General features: G+C 36.6%; 1 protein-coding gene across 1 annotated transcript; it reads left to right on the forward strand.

Moving 5' to 3' along the window:
- The first annotated feature begins 702 nt into the window (after positions 1-702).
- On the forward strand, positions 703-12,517 carry Lrfn5 (leucine rich repeat and fibronectin type III domain containing 5). The gene is made up of 3 exons (XM_059279876.1): positions 703-2,087; positions 4,666-5,378; positions 12,408-12,517. Exons 1-3 carry the CDS (start codon positions 703-705, stop codon positions 12,515-12,517), a joined length of 2,208 nt encoding a protein of 735 aa, XP_059135859.1.
- The last annotated feature ends 1,491 nt before the right edge of the window (positions 12,518-14,008 follow it).

Here is a 14,008-nt window from a genome sequence, read left to right on the forward strand (position 1 = left end):
AAATGTTCAGGTTCCTTACTTTTGAGAATAAAATCCTGTTTTTGTGGTGAGAATGTTAAAGCTCAACAATGTAAGGAAAGTTTGTAATAATGAATGGAACGGAATCAATAATCTCCTTTAATTGTTGGTTACAAAGGAATCCAACAGCGAAAGCTTCACTCCTCCTTTGGCACTAGCTAGGAAGTGAATATGCTCACGTTTTAATCTCACTTGTGTAAAAAGAATTTTTCAGAATTCAGAATTTTTTTTTTCTGAATGCCTAGCTTTCCAGTTCCCTAGATCTCCAATTGCAAGCACAAATCTCTAGGTTTGTTGTTGCTGTCCTTGTTTATTTGTTTTCTTTTTGTTTATTTGTGTGTTTGGCTGGTTGGTTGGGTTTCTTTGTTTTTGTTTTTAACTTTTTTAAGTACCTTGGACGTATTTTAAAATGTCCTTTAATTTACAAAATGATAGCAATCTTTTGACATTTTTTTTCTGTTTATCCTTAAATCCTGCAAAGAGTTATAGAATTCTGCCTCAGTGTCCACAACAGATTCTACTGGAGAAGTTATACTTAATACTCATTTGATATCTAAATCAATACTACTGTTTCTCCATTTCCATCTACATCACATATTCTAATATGAATATGAAATGTGCAGTGATTGGATTTTAAACTGTCCTTTATGTCTTTTTTTTGCAGGCTCTTAAACCTGATCTACAATGGAAAAATTCCTTTTTTACCTGTTTCTCATTGGCATAGCTGTGCGAGCTCAGATCTGTCCAAAGCGTTGTGTCTGTCAGATTTTGTCTCCTAATCTTGCAACTCTTTGTGCCAAGAAAGGGCTTCTGTTTGTTCCACCAAACATTGACAGAAGAACTGTGGAACTACGGTTGGCAGACAACTTTGTTACAAACATCAAGAGGAAAGATTTCGCCAATATGACCAGCTTGGTGGACCTGACTCTATCCAGGAATACAATAAGTTTTATTACACCCCATGCTTTTGCTGATCTACGAAATTTGAGAGCATTGCATTTGAATAGCAACAGATTGACTAAAATTACAAATGATATGTTCAGTGGGCTTTCCAATCTCCATCATTTGATATTGAACAACAATCAGCTGACTTTAATTTCTTCCACAGCATTCGACGACGTTTTTGCTCTGGAGGAGCTGGACCTGTCCTATAATAATCTAGAAACGATCCCCTGGGATGCTGTAGAGAAGATGGTGAGCTTGCACACTCTTAGTTTGGATCATAACATGATTGACAACATTCCTAAGGGAACTTTCTCCCACTTGCACAAGATGACTCGACTAGATGTAACGTCGAATAAATTGCAAAAGCTGCCCCCTGACCCTCTCTTTCAGCGAGCCCAGGTGCTGGCCACCTCAGGAATCATAAGCCCATCGACTTTTGCATTGAGTTTTGGTGGAAACCCCTTACACTGCAATTGCGAGTTGTTGTGGCTGAGGCGATTGTCCAGAGAAGATGACCTCGAGACCTGTGCTTCTCCTCCACTTTTAACTGGCCGTTATTTTTGGTCAATTCCTGAGGAAGAGTTTTTGTGTGAGCCTCCACTCATTACGCGGCATACACATGAGATGAGAGTCTTGGAGGGTCAAAGGGCAACGCTGAGGTGCAAAGCTAGAGGAGACCCTGAACCTGCCATTCACTGGATTTCTCCTGAAGGGAAACTTATTTCAAATGCAACAAGATCTCTGGTGTATGACAATGGAACACTTGACATCCTTATAACAACGGTAAAAGATACAGGTGCTTTTACCTGTATTGCTTCCAATCCTGCAGGGGAAGCAACACAAACCGTGGATCTTCATATAATTAAACTCCCTCACCTACTAAACAGTACCAATCATATCCACGAGCCTGATCCTGGTTCTTCAGATATCTCCACTTCTACTAAGTCAGGTTCAAATGCTAGCAGTAGCAATGGTGATACTAAAATGAGCCAAGACAAAATTGTGGTGGCAGAAGCAACTTCATCAACAGCACTACTTAAATTTAATTTTCAAAGAAATATTCCAGGAATTCGTATGTTTCAAATCCAGTACAATGGTACTTATGATGACACCCTTGTTTACAGGTAAGAAAAATATAGCCATCTTGGACCTTTGCTGACCATTATAGTGCAGGGTTTGTAAAGCACTGTTGTTTTATTTTGTTTCTAAATTGACACCACTACTCTGTGCTGTAATTGTAGCTACCTGACTTATTCTGCATAATGTAATATATGAAGTGGTAAATACATACGGGGAAATATTTTGAGTGGCATTATTTTAAATAGCACACATTGGTATTTAATACTATGCTTATTTTTAACCTCATATGAGGGATGTGACTATCAGACCACAAGAAAGATTTAATTTAAAATTTCAAAAACATACCAGAATTTACACATCTACATGAGTGTTCTTTCCTTCAAGGAAGTCACGTTGGGAGGCTATCCCATTATCCCAATGATGCTGCCATTGCTCAAAGCAGTTTTGGAATTATCTTTAGAACCTTCGGCATACTATTTTGAATATCCTCAGTGGTGGCAAATCTTCGTCTTTTGAGGTTGAGTTTCAATTTTGGAAACAAGCCTTTTGGAGTCAAGTCTTGTCAATAAGGTGGGTGATCAAGATGAGTACTGCCACTTTCAATTAAAAAAAATTGGATGTAACTGTAAAGTAATGAAACTGATTCTTTGAGTGATTGAGTTATGTGCGTGTGTGCTGTCTCATGTGCATGGGTTCTTAAGACACTTCCAAAGAGGACATACATTGTATTTTGAGCAGTGAAAGTATCACTGGAATTAAATATGCAACTACTGGGACAGGACAGCGATGGAGAACTTGTATCTGCTAATGAATTTCTGGTATGTTTTTCTAAAGTTTAGTCTCATTGATTTTTAGTCACATCTTGTCCAATTTTCTGTTGGAAATTCACATTTTTTATTCCATATAATTTTACCCATGACAGATTATTATTACCCCTAGGAAATTATTTAAAGTCATGGTTTTGAAAAAAGTAACCTCTTTTTTTAGTTACTATATACAGAAGTTATATTCTTGAAAATAATTTGCATTCCATTCATGTCTGAAAATGAAATTAATTTCTTAAAATAAGTGTGGATAGTTGGAGAAACAAAAAAGTATCCTAGCTAGCTATGTAATCAATCCTGGACCAGGTTCTACCTGGTTGAGTTTTAATTTCCTCATCTTTAAAAAGAACGATTAGGCTAAGTGGTTTCTAATATCCCTCTCATCAGTAAATGGATGTGGTGGCACACTATGACATATGAGCATTAGAGAAATGTAGTTTACTCCTGTCTCCCAGGCTCTCCACATGGCCCACAGATGATATTCAATCAGTGGTCCATGAGAGACTATGAATTCACCACATTTTCCTGTACTGACTATCCATTCTAAGTATTAACTCCGTGATAAGCTGCATTTTGCTTTCCAAATCCCAAAGTTGTATTCCTGTTCTGAGATATAAATTCTATGTCATTCTTAGAACCTTGGTGAATTCCTAAAAGCAGTGGTTGTCATCCCTACGATATTTATATCCATTCCATTGTGTTTTATAAAGAATAAACATTGATGTGATTAAGGGCTTAGTGATATGCAACATTTAGAATACACCCTTTGAATGGCAGCAGTGATTTTGGTTACCAATACATGCTCTTGTAAGTTTCCTGGTACATTCAGAACACACTGTATAGCTTGTATTCCAGTTTTGTTTTGCCATGGTTTGATATTTCTATAACTCATTTTCAGGAGAAATTATAGTTTCACCCTTTACTTACAAATTGATTTTACTTTCAATTGTATTTAGTTACACCTCAGGAAAAAAGCATCAGATAGGAATGCAGAAGTCTTTACAGTGGAGTGAATCTAGAGATATCTCTAAATGTAAAACAAACAAAACAAAACAAAACAAAACAAACAAACAAACAAAAACCATGTTTCTTGTTGGAGATACTCATTAGAATATGGCGGTTGGGTGATTTCACACTCTTAGCAACAGCTTTGCTTCATCATGTGTCCACGTTATTACTCACACATGCACATCACACTCATTAAAATGTACTGTGAGCTAAGGCATAAGAAATCACGATATCTGTAAATAAAATCTGCTCATCCTTGTAACAGTAGAAGTTATTAAAGACAGCCTTAGTAGGTACCATTCCATAGTGGCTTATTACGATTTGGAAAGCAAATGCTCTGAATTGCTGTTCCATTCTCGTTGGTAATGTGATTGTCAGTGTTTTCTCTTTCTTCAAATTGCCTTTCAGTCATAGAGGTGTTGTAAGTGCTAAATGGATTTGTTTAGTAGTCAGATAATGTCACAGTCACACCTTTCAAAAGCAATTTGTCATAAATGATTTTTTAGCAGTGGCTTTTATTAGGAGTACTGCTTTGCCAAGCAGTGTAATTAGTAAGCTTGTCAAGCCATGGTGCAGGCACCATTAATATAATGCAAACTGTAACAATGAGCTTTCAGCTATTCTAACTGGGTAAATATAACATCAGATCATCTTTCCATATTTCATATCTGCTATAAATGTGCTTATCTTGATGAGTACTGAAGGAGATAGAACTAAAGCCATAATGACTGTGTGTATATGTGTTTCGTTTTATTTTTTTTATATTAACACATATTCCCTTATCCCTCAGAATGATACCTCCTACGAGCAAAACATTTCTGGTCAATAATCTGGCTTCTGGAACTATGTATGACTTGTGTGTGTTGGCCATATATGATGATGGCATCACTTCCCTCACTGCCACAAGAGTCGTGGGCTGCATCCAGTTTACTACGGAACAGGATTACGTCCGTTGCCACTTTATGCAGTCCCAGTTTTTGGGCGGAACCATGATTATTATCATTGGTGGAATCATTGTTGCATCTGTGTTGGTTTTCATCATCATACTAATGATCCGGTATAAGGTCTGTAACAATAATGGGCAGCACAAGGTCACCAAGGTTAGCAACGTTTATTCTCAAACTAATGGGGCTCAGATGCAAGGGTGCAGTGTCACACTGCCCCAGTCCATGTCCAAACAAGCCATGGGCCACGAAGAGAATGCTCAGTGCTGTAAAGTTGCTAGTGACAATGTAATTCAGTCTTCAGATACATGTTCGAGCCAGGACTCCTCCACCGCTACCTCTGCTTTGCCTCCTACCTGGACTTCAAGTGCATCTGTGTCTCAAAAGCAGAAACGAAAGACTGGCACGAAGCCAAGTGCTGAGCCGCAGAGCGAAGCTGTCACAAATGTTGAGTCCCAGAACACTAACAGGAACAACTCAACTGCCTTGCAGTTAGCTAGCTGCCCTCCTGCTTCTGTCACAGAGGGGCCCACATCTCAAAGAGCACAAACCAAGCCAAGTAAGTTTCTCACCGTGCCTGTTGAGACAGCTAGAGCCAGGCACGGGTCCTCTCTCAATGGAGAATTAAAGGAATATTATCGCTATGGTAACTCACGGAAGTCACGTGAGCTGTCTCCTAAGAGAAGCATGTCTATGAATGGGATGCGGACTCACCCCTGCATTTCTGATGATTGTTACAGAGAAGTAACTACTTCAAATGTGGAGTACATATAAGAAAGCTTTATGGAATCTGTTATTTCTCTTTGAAAAAAAATTACAGCGAAAATTCACAGAGTAAATTGAAATTTGAAATTCTTGTCTTGTTTCTGATACTTGGACTTGAGAATTTTTGCTTAGAAGCAAGGAAGAGACAGGGAATATAGTACCTTCGTATACGTGCATGAAGGTCACATGCATAAAATGGCAAGAGTGGTGGGCGCTTAGAGAGAGTGAAGCAATGCCTTCTTCTACCCCACGGCTAAATTCAGGCCCTGTGACAGCAAATCATATTGAAAAAGTGGTTACAGGGACAAGAAATGTCTCTGCCTGTAAGGGCCTCAAGCCTGCCACTCCTGACCAGTTAGTGAATGGAACCCAGATGTGGCAGGAGAGGACCGACTTCTTCAAGTTGTCCTCTGACAGCCATGCTAGAACACTCCCCCACCCCCCACCTCCCTCCTGCATCCACATAAAATAAAGAACACATTTTTTTTTAATGTGAAATGTTATCACAGGAAATGCCTTACATAAAAATTAGATTTCTTGTCATTTAAAGAGAGGTCTGTTTATAAATAATTGACATTTTTAAATGAAGGCCCTGAATGACTTTCAGTGGCAACTATGTTGTAAAGAACAACTCAATGTTTAAATCTGTTGTTCAGATTAAGCCTTCCCAGGAATGCTAGAGTAAGTAACCTTCTAAACAGTCTTGATTTTGGGGCTAAAATTGTTCTAAGCTACTTCTCATTCCTAACCCAGATTTTTTTTTCCAGTGGAAAAGTAATAAAATGAATTCATTTTACATTTATCATGTACACTAATCCATAGAAATATAAAGGTCATCACATTTATTCCCCACACAACTGTTGAATGAATGTGTTTTATATTTTCCTAATACAAGTTAAAGAATCAGAAAGAAAAATATAATTCTGCTTTTACAAACAGGTGTTTGCCTTTGGCACCAAGTGAAATCAAAACTTCGAAAGGAGGACTGATCACATTAACAAATGGTAGAAAATCACTCCTCTTTTTCCCTTCTTTCCTATAATTCTGCTCCAGAATGTTTCTCTCTTAAAGTAAATGCATTTTTTTTCAAACCAAAGACTGTGGTAAATGTAATCATAACTCATTCAGCATAGTGGCATGCATTGTTTTAAAGAATATAAAAAATTAGTCAAATGTTTCCTTGAAAAACATTCTTGGAGACTTGTTGGAGTCATGACTCATCTATATTTAACTCTGTGGTGTTGTTAAGAAATAGTATGCATGGCTTTATTTTGTTTTTCCTTCCAGTTTTGTTTCATTTTGTTGTGAGGCCATATCTTCTGTTAAAACTTAGACCCTTTACTTGGCATGGAACATAATATGTTAGCCATACTGCAAGTGAGTACTTCATATATGATAAGGAATCAAGGGGAGTGAGTTTAAAGTGAAATTTGGTGCTATTGGTTTGTGGGTTTTGGTTTTCTTTTTGTTGTTTGTTTGTTTTCATATGACACAGGGTGTCATATATCCCATGCTGACCCCAGACCCACTGTGTAATTAAGAATACCTTGAAGGTTTCCTCATACTCTTGGCTCCACTGCCCAGGTGGTAGGATTACAGTTTTGCCCATCACATCTAGCTCAAAATGGTAGTATACTAACTCACATCACTCAAACATTACTTAAAGCTAAATTCAGACTTTCAAATCATTAGCTGTTTTTTTTTTTTTTTTGCCTCTGTGTACATCCAAAACATTCATTTTTTTTTTTTTTATTTTGCAATACAGTTCAGTTCTATATATCAGCCATGGACTACCTTGTTCTCCCCCCTCCCGCCCCAGTCACCTTCCTGCCAGCTCACCCCTTATTCCCACCTCCTCCAGGATAAAACCTCCCCCCCCCCCCCCCCCCCCCCCCCCCGAGGACTGAGATCAACCTGGTAGACTCAGTCCAGACAGGTCCAGTCCCCTCCTCCCAGGCTGAGCCAAGCAACCCTGCATAGGCCCCAGGTTTCAAACAGCCAACTCATGCAATGAGCACAGGACCCGGTCCCACTGCCTGGATGCCTCCGAAACAGATCAAGCCAATCAACTGTCTCACCCATTCAGAGGGCCTGATCCAGTTGGGGACCCCTCAGCCATTGGTTCATAGTTCATGTGTTTCCATTCGTTTGGCTATTTGTCCCTGTGCTTTATCCAACCATGGTAAATGAAAACCACATGAGAACAGGAAGAAGCAAAGTGCTAGAGAGGCCCACAGAAATCCACAAAGATACCCCACAACAGACTGCTGGCAATGGTCGAGAGACAACCCGAACTGACCTACTCTGGTGATGGGATGGCCAAACACCCTAATTATCGTGCTAGAAACCCCATCCAACGACTGAGGGATCTGGATACAGAGATCCATGGCTAGGCCCAGGGTGGAGCTCTGGGAGTCCAATTAGCAAGAAAGAGGAGGGTTTATGTGAGTGAGAATTCTTGAGATATTCAATTAATTTTAATTTGGCAGATGTACGTCTTACATATACATTCTCCTGATGCTATTAAATGGGAAGTCACAAAGAAGCAGTTGGAGATGACTTTAGTTTCAGTCTTGATAATTTTTTTTTTGAGATTACTCAGTGGGTCTACTTATGCTTTCTAAATCACATCTCTCCTCCTTGATTCTTTTTTGAGATGTTGTTTTTTCACTGAACAAAGCCTAATCCTCCTCCACTGTTCCTGCAGATAGCTCTTTGAGGTACATATAAGGTCACCTGTGTGGTCTTAGTTGATGAAAGCAAAGTGCCTCTCAAAGCAGAGTGACTTTCGGCACTGTTACAGTAGTAACATCTAATTCCAACTATGTATTTTGAATTTACACTGGTCACATTATTTCTGATGAGGGTTCTGATTGACAACAGCCTGCTAATAATCTTCCCATTCTCAGATTCGCCAACATCATACTAAACTCTTGAATAGGCAAAGGTTTCCTAGTCTTTGTGAGAAAGTGGTTTCTGGAGGGCAAAAAGACCTTAAAATTATACAAGACAAAGCAGGCAAGGCTACATGCCTGCTCTAAACTACTGAGAAACATAAATGCTACAATTTCTTTCATTTTCAAAATGGTCGTCTTGCTTATGCTTCTCCTGGAACCTTGATCGGGAATATTTCATTTCTCATAGACATTTTAAAATAGGCGACAAAAGCATATGAACTTTATTTTGACTAAAGTCATTAGATAATTAAGATTTTAGTATTTTCACGAGATTTTTAAGGGTATATATGCTTGGACAGTTGTTTCTTAAACATAAATATCTAAGCCTGTGTTTTAGTTTTTGTAAAAGTTTATATTTTGAAAAATCAACAAAAGACTAGACTATCAAGAAAGTTATCTGGTCTTCATATGCGTTCATGGGATGGCGGTTTCGCTTATGGAGATAACTAATGTTATTTATTATAATGACTGACACAGCATAGATGCTTAGTTGACTGAGTAAATTGACAGATAAATTCATGAGTAGCTCTAGAGATGGAGGGATTATTATTACCATAAACAACAGTTTCAACTAATTAGCATCGTGAAGATTGTGGTCCAGAAATTATGTTACCACAGCAGTCAGAGATGCTGTGTTCTTGTTTTTCATTTTGCCATGTAGTGCATTGTTTACCTGACCTACCATGTATTGAACATGCCATTTCCTTTTCATGTTTCTCACTACAAGCAAAATGGATCCATTGTTTTTACTTCTTTTTTCTTAATTATTTAGCTTTCATTTTTAGCCATGTAACATTATCAGCTTGTTACATGCAAAGAACAAACATATGCTCTCTTAATTATTAGAGTCTTTAAAAAAAAAAAAAACCTCTTTACTCTGAATGTTTAGACAAACATTATGTGTCCATCTCTAAACTGTTTTGATTCTTTATGGATAATTGTCTTTGATTTAGAAATATCAAACCATACTTTAAGTGGTGTCATGAGGGAGAATACAGCCTTCAAAGTTTCCTCAGTGGTCTCGGGAATAACAGCTTTGATGACTGTTGTATTTGGAACCTCCAAATTGATTAATACAGAAATCAGTTGTGTAAAACAGTTTAAATTAGATATAGGAACAAGTAACCCTGAAACTATCCAGTTTATTTGCTATCGACTTTCCCCCCAAATTCAAGGAGTCAGAAGAGGTCTCACTAACTAATGCATTGAAGCAATTGATTTTACCTACTTTTAATATATAGTTTGACTAATTTTAGGATATATTTTTGAAATACCCAGTGTTATTCATTGACACAGAAATATATTGAGTATTGTCTCTGAAATAATTCACTTTAAAAACTTCAATGCAGTTAATTTTCCCCCTTTTTGGTGAAATATTTTCACTTCAATATTCAGCACTCAGACAGTGCTTGCTGTCAGCATTATTTCAATTTATTTGTTTTGACTGCAGGAATGTACCATTTACTGAAGAAATTAAAGCAAATAATCAGAAAATTCTTATCTATTAATCGCCACCTGTTTCTTAAATTTTAGCATTTCCTCTCTGCTTGTGTTCAGGTATAAACTTAAAAAAACTCTCTTTAAAATGCAAATACTTAAAATTTCTGCAGAAATAAAAAGCACTATAGGTATCCAGTAATTGTAACCTGTACTCTTTTCAAAGAAGACAGCAAATAAGAGTTTGTTGTTTCAGAAGCTAGTAAAGCATGGCCATTTAACCTAGATGGAGTGAGGATCATTCTTTTGCATCCTCAGACTACTTTTGTCATGAAAGCAACCCTTTGCATTGAATGCTTCTATGTGAGCCTGGGGAATGTTTGGGGAAAACTGTGGGAGCTGTGGGTTGGATAGGAAAGAACGGTGCAGAGAAGCTGCATTCAGTTCCTAGAACCCACATGGTGGTTTACAACCTTCTGTAAAATAACTTCATTTATGAGGACGCAATGTCTCTTCTGACTTCTTCAGTGCTCTACATGCATATGACGCATATGCTTTCACTCATGTGCACGCATATACACATAAACAAAAACAGCTTTAAGGGAAAAATACTCTCATAAAAATGTATAGAGGAAAGAGAAAAGTAATCAAAATCAACAAAATTTTTATATGATTTTTAAAGTCCAGCCTTCAAAATTACTCAGTTTTAGACACAAAACCAAAGAAAACAAACAAGGAAGCTCATTCAGCAGTGATATTATAAGCACTATGAGTTTTGTATTTCTTTTCATTGTTTTCCAGAAGAAATGACTGCTTTTTAGCAGAAAAAAAGTCAACACAAAATAAAAAGTATGAGTAATATGTTCCTGTGTCTCAACTATCCTAGCAATATAGTGTCAACACAATTGAGAAAGAAGTTAACAATTTATAACTGGAAATGTATCAAAGTATTAAATTCTCCCAATGTGATTACATAAATAAATACATTTGGAACTTTATTAAAATTTGCAGCTTGTAATTGTAATAAAGAAATTGGTGAGTTTGTTCTGGCTGTATTCACCTGTTTCAATGTCAATATTTAAGAGGTAAAGTAATTACTGAATATGTATGCACATTGTTATTTATACAGGTCTAATTATGGATAGATATATAGATATACTTCTATACATTCACTGAATTGTAGAAGAAATTACCTAAAATAATGTTTTTCATGTAATATAAATTAATAATTTTTCAATTACTTAAACATAAGGAGATTTCAAAGGACTATCACAGAAATGTTCCTAAATTATATCTACCTTTTTTTAAAACAACAGTCAAGTGCACACTTTCTAGTACATATTTGTCATTTTGAACTTTCAAATTATGTCCAATTTACATCCTCCTTTAATCTTCCTCAAAATGGTGAATTCTATGCTCACAAATGTCAAAACTAAAAAAAAAAAAAATTCCTTCTAATATGTTCCAGAGAAAGCCATGAACCTTTTGTTGTTTTAAACGTACTTGTTTTGTGGTGTGGTTACACACTATCTAATTTGACACATAATCTTTCAGTTAATGTAATTCTGCTCTACATGATACTAAGTAAGTGAATATTTGAATACATTGAAGAAAAGAAATATATTTTGCCACTACCATAATCAAATCCCCTAATCATTTTTATCTCTGTAACATTCTTAATTAAAAATTTTAATCTTCAGGGGTTATTGTATGTTGAAATAAATATTTGTGCTCAATGAGATTATATATATATATATATATATATAAAGAAATTAAATTTTCATTTTTTCTAATATATTTTATAAAATCTGATAACTATCCTTATAGATCTTTGACACTTTTCATTCCAAAATAATTAATAGTATTTTCATATGCACATATTCTCCAAAGAAATAGAATATGTCTAATCAGGGTTATATTATCACATTGAACATTTACAGTCAAATGGTATATATGGATGGATTTGTATGTAGTATCTTATTCTTACTCTTTTACTTAGAAATGGATGACACGAGTAGTTGAAGACTAGATATTAACTGATGCTTAATACTGTGTTTATAATTGTGTGGTAAGTATGAATGAGTTCTATTTCCAACTTTGAACTCTGTGGTTTGCATGTTTTCATAGACAGTTCTGCAGTTGAAATGCTTATTCTGGGATGAACAGAAATAGAAACCCAACTGTCTCATTGAACTGCATTGATCCTACACTAAGAGATATTTTTATGTATTAGAAATCTGCATTTTAAAATTTGTTATAGTATTTAATATATGACATAGCTATGGGAAAGTGTAAAAATAGAAAAGCAAATTGCTCCCATGCAAGTGATTGTTCAGCTCAGTAAACAAAGTGAATAGAGTGTTAGGACCGGATCTTAAGGAAGAAAACAAGTAAAGAACTGTTTATGACATTGAAAATCTCATTCCCAGATGCTTTGCTGACTAATGTTGACCAGAATGTCCAGGAAACACAGGTGAGAAGCTTATTCATTGCTATTTACTTCAAAAAAAACCAGAGAGATTTGCTATTGTATACATGAAATTTCTGATTGTTGATATGTTAGTACCGGTTTTGAGATTGTCTCTCAAATGAAGTGCTTAGCAGTACAAACTGAAGCATAATTGAGTGCAGTGAATCATCAAAACGTGTCTGGATCTACTCCTGATGAACAGAAATGTTGTTGGGTTGAAATGTAGCTCTAACTGTGCTGTTAGTGTGATCCTGAAGCAATTCTCATGGTCACTCCAGATTTAAATCACTTTAATAACTATTTCAGTACACAGGGATATCTTTGTATGGATATACTGATCTGTGGATGACATGTCTGACTCATGCCTGACACCCATCTTTGTAAGGACATTCTCAGCCATGCCTCTCATCCCTGTCCTACTCGGAGTTGAGATGATACCTTTTTTGCTGTGCTGAAAAAGATGAAGGTTTTCACTGACATGAAACCATTTTACAGGGAAGGGACTTGTTGCGTATGCCTTATTTGTGACATTATTTTTATTAGCCACCAATTACTCTTCTTGAGAGCCTTTTTTTTTTATAAATGAGAATTTGATTCCTACACTTTAATCAGGTCACAAAGTGTGTATCCAGAGTGGAGGAGTACTGAAGCAATCTGTTCTAACATCTGGAAGTGTCAGCCATTTGCTGTGGTTTGGAACGGGGCGGTGGGGGGGGGGGGGATCTGTTTTAAAAAATTGAAAATAGCAACAACAACAAAAACTACATGCTTTCCTTGTCGAAGGTATATTTTTGCCCCTTATAACATGATATATATTAAAACAGTATTAATTTTCTCAATATGTCATAGTTTCCCCTAGTAAATTCCATCGCTAAACCAAAACAAACGTTTGCATGCATCACTTCTTCCCTTACCCTATTATAGAGTGTCTTAAAGAACAGGTGGTAGAAACCAAGATCAGCAAGTCTGGGTGCCACGGACAGAGTCAACTGCAGAGGGTTCCTTGCCTGGGTTTCAGTTTAGTTTCCCTGACTCTCCATGCTCCTCTCTTCCCTGTATCTCATTTCCTGGGTTCTCCTCTCTAGAGTCTCCTTTCCTCCAGTCCCCTCTCCTTTCTTCTCTATTCTCCCCTGGCTCTATTTATCTTCTTGTGTTTCTCTTACTTTTAAAAGTTCATTTATTATTGGAGTTTGGGCACCCAGCTGACAGAAACATTAAGGTAGCTTCAATAAGAAATTAGGTGCAGGTAAGTGCTCTGTGGAAAACATTTCAAAGTGATGCTCAGTGTGCTGCTACAGACAGAAGCAGAAGAGTGAACACTCAAGACGTATTAAAATTGCCAAGTACAAGTTCCAAAGACATGAAAGGGGCATTACATATCATCGTGACTGTTTTGTTTCTTTTAGAAGTAGACTTTGGAAGTTAGCCTGTGTCCTTACTCTGGAGAATCTTTGTCCTGCTACAGAAAATAAAATTTTGTCAATGTGATAGTTTCAAAAGAACTATTAACAACGACTTTTCATCACACAGAATTTAGTGTTCTTTATAGAAATTTTGAAC

This window comes from Peromyscus eremicus, chromosome 14, assembly GCF_949786415.1.
Source record: "Peromyscus eremicus chromosome 14, PerEre_H2_v1, whole genome shotgun sequence".
In the NCBI taxonomy this organism is placed as follows: domain Eukaryota; kingdom Metazoa; phylum Chordata; class Mammalia; order Rodentia; family Cricetidae; genus Peromyscus; species Peromyscus eremicus.

What these genes read in the sequence shown, in the direction of transcription:
- Lrfn5 (XM_059279876.1), top strand. Translation starts at nt 703, where the DNA reads ATGGAAAAATTCCTTTTTTACCTGTTTCTCATTGGCATAGCTGTGCGA. An exon ending in GATGACACCCTTGTTTACAG is followed by an intron (nt 2,088 to 4,665) that starts GTAAGAAAAATA and finishes CTTATCCCTCAG; the next exon opens with AATGATACCTCCTACGAGCA. An exon ending in AAGAGCACAAACCAAGCCAA is followed by an intron (nt 5,379 to 12,407) that starts GTAAGTTTCTCA and finishes TCTCATTCCCAG; the next exon opens with ATGCTTTGCTGACTAATGTT.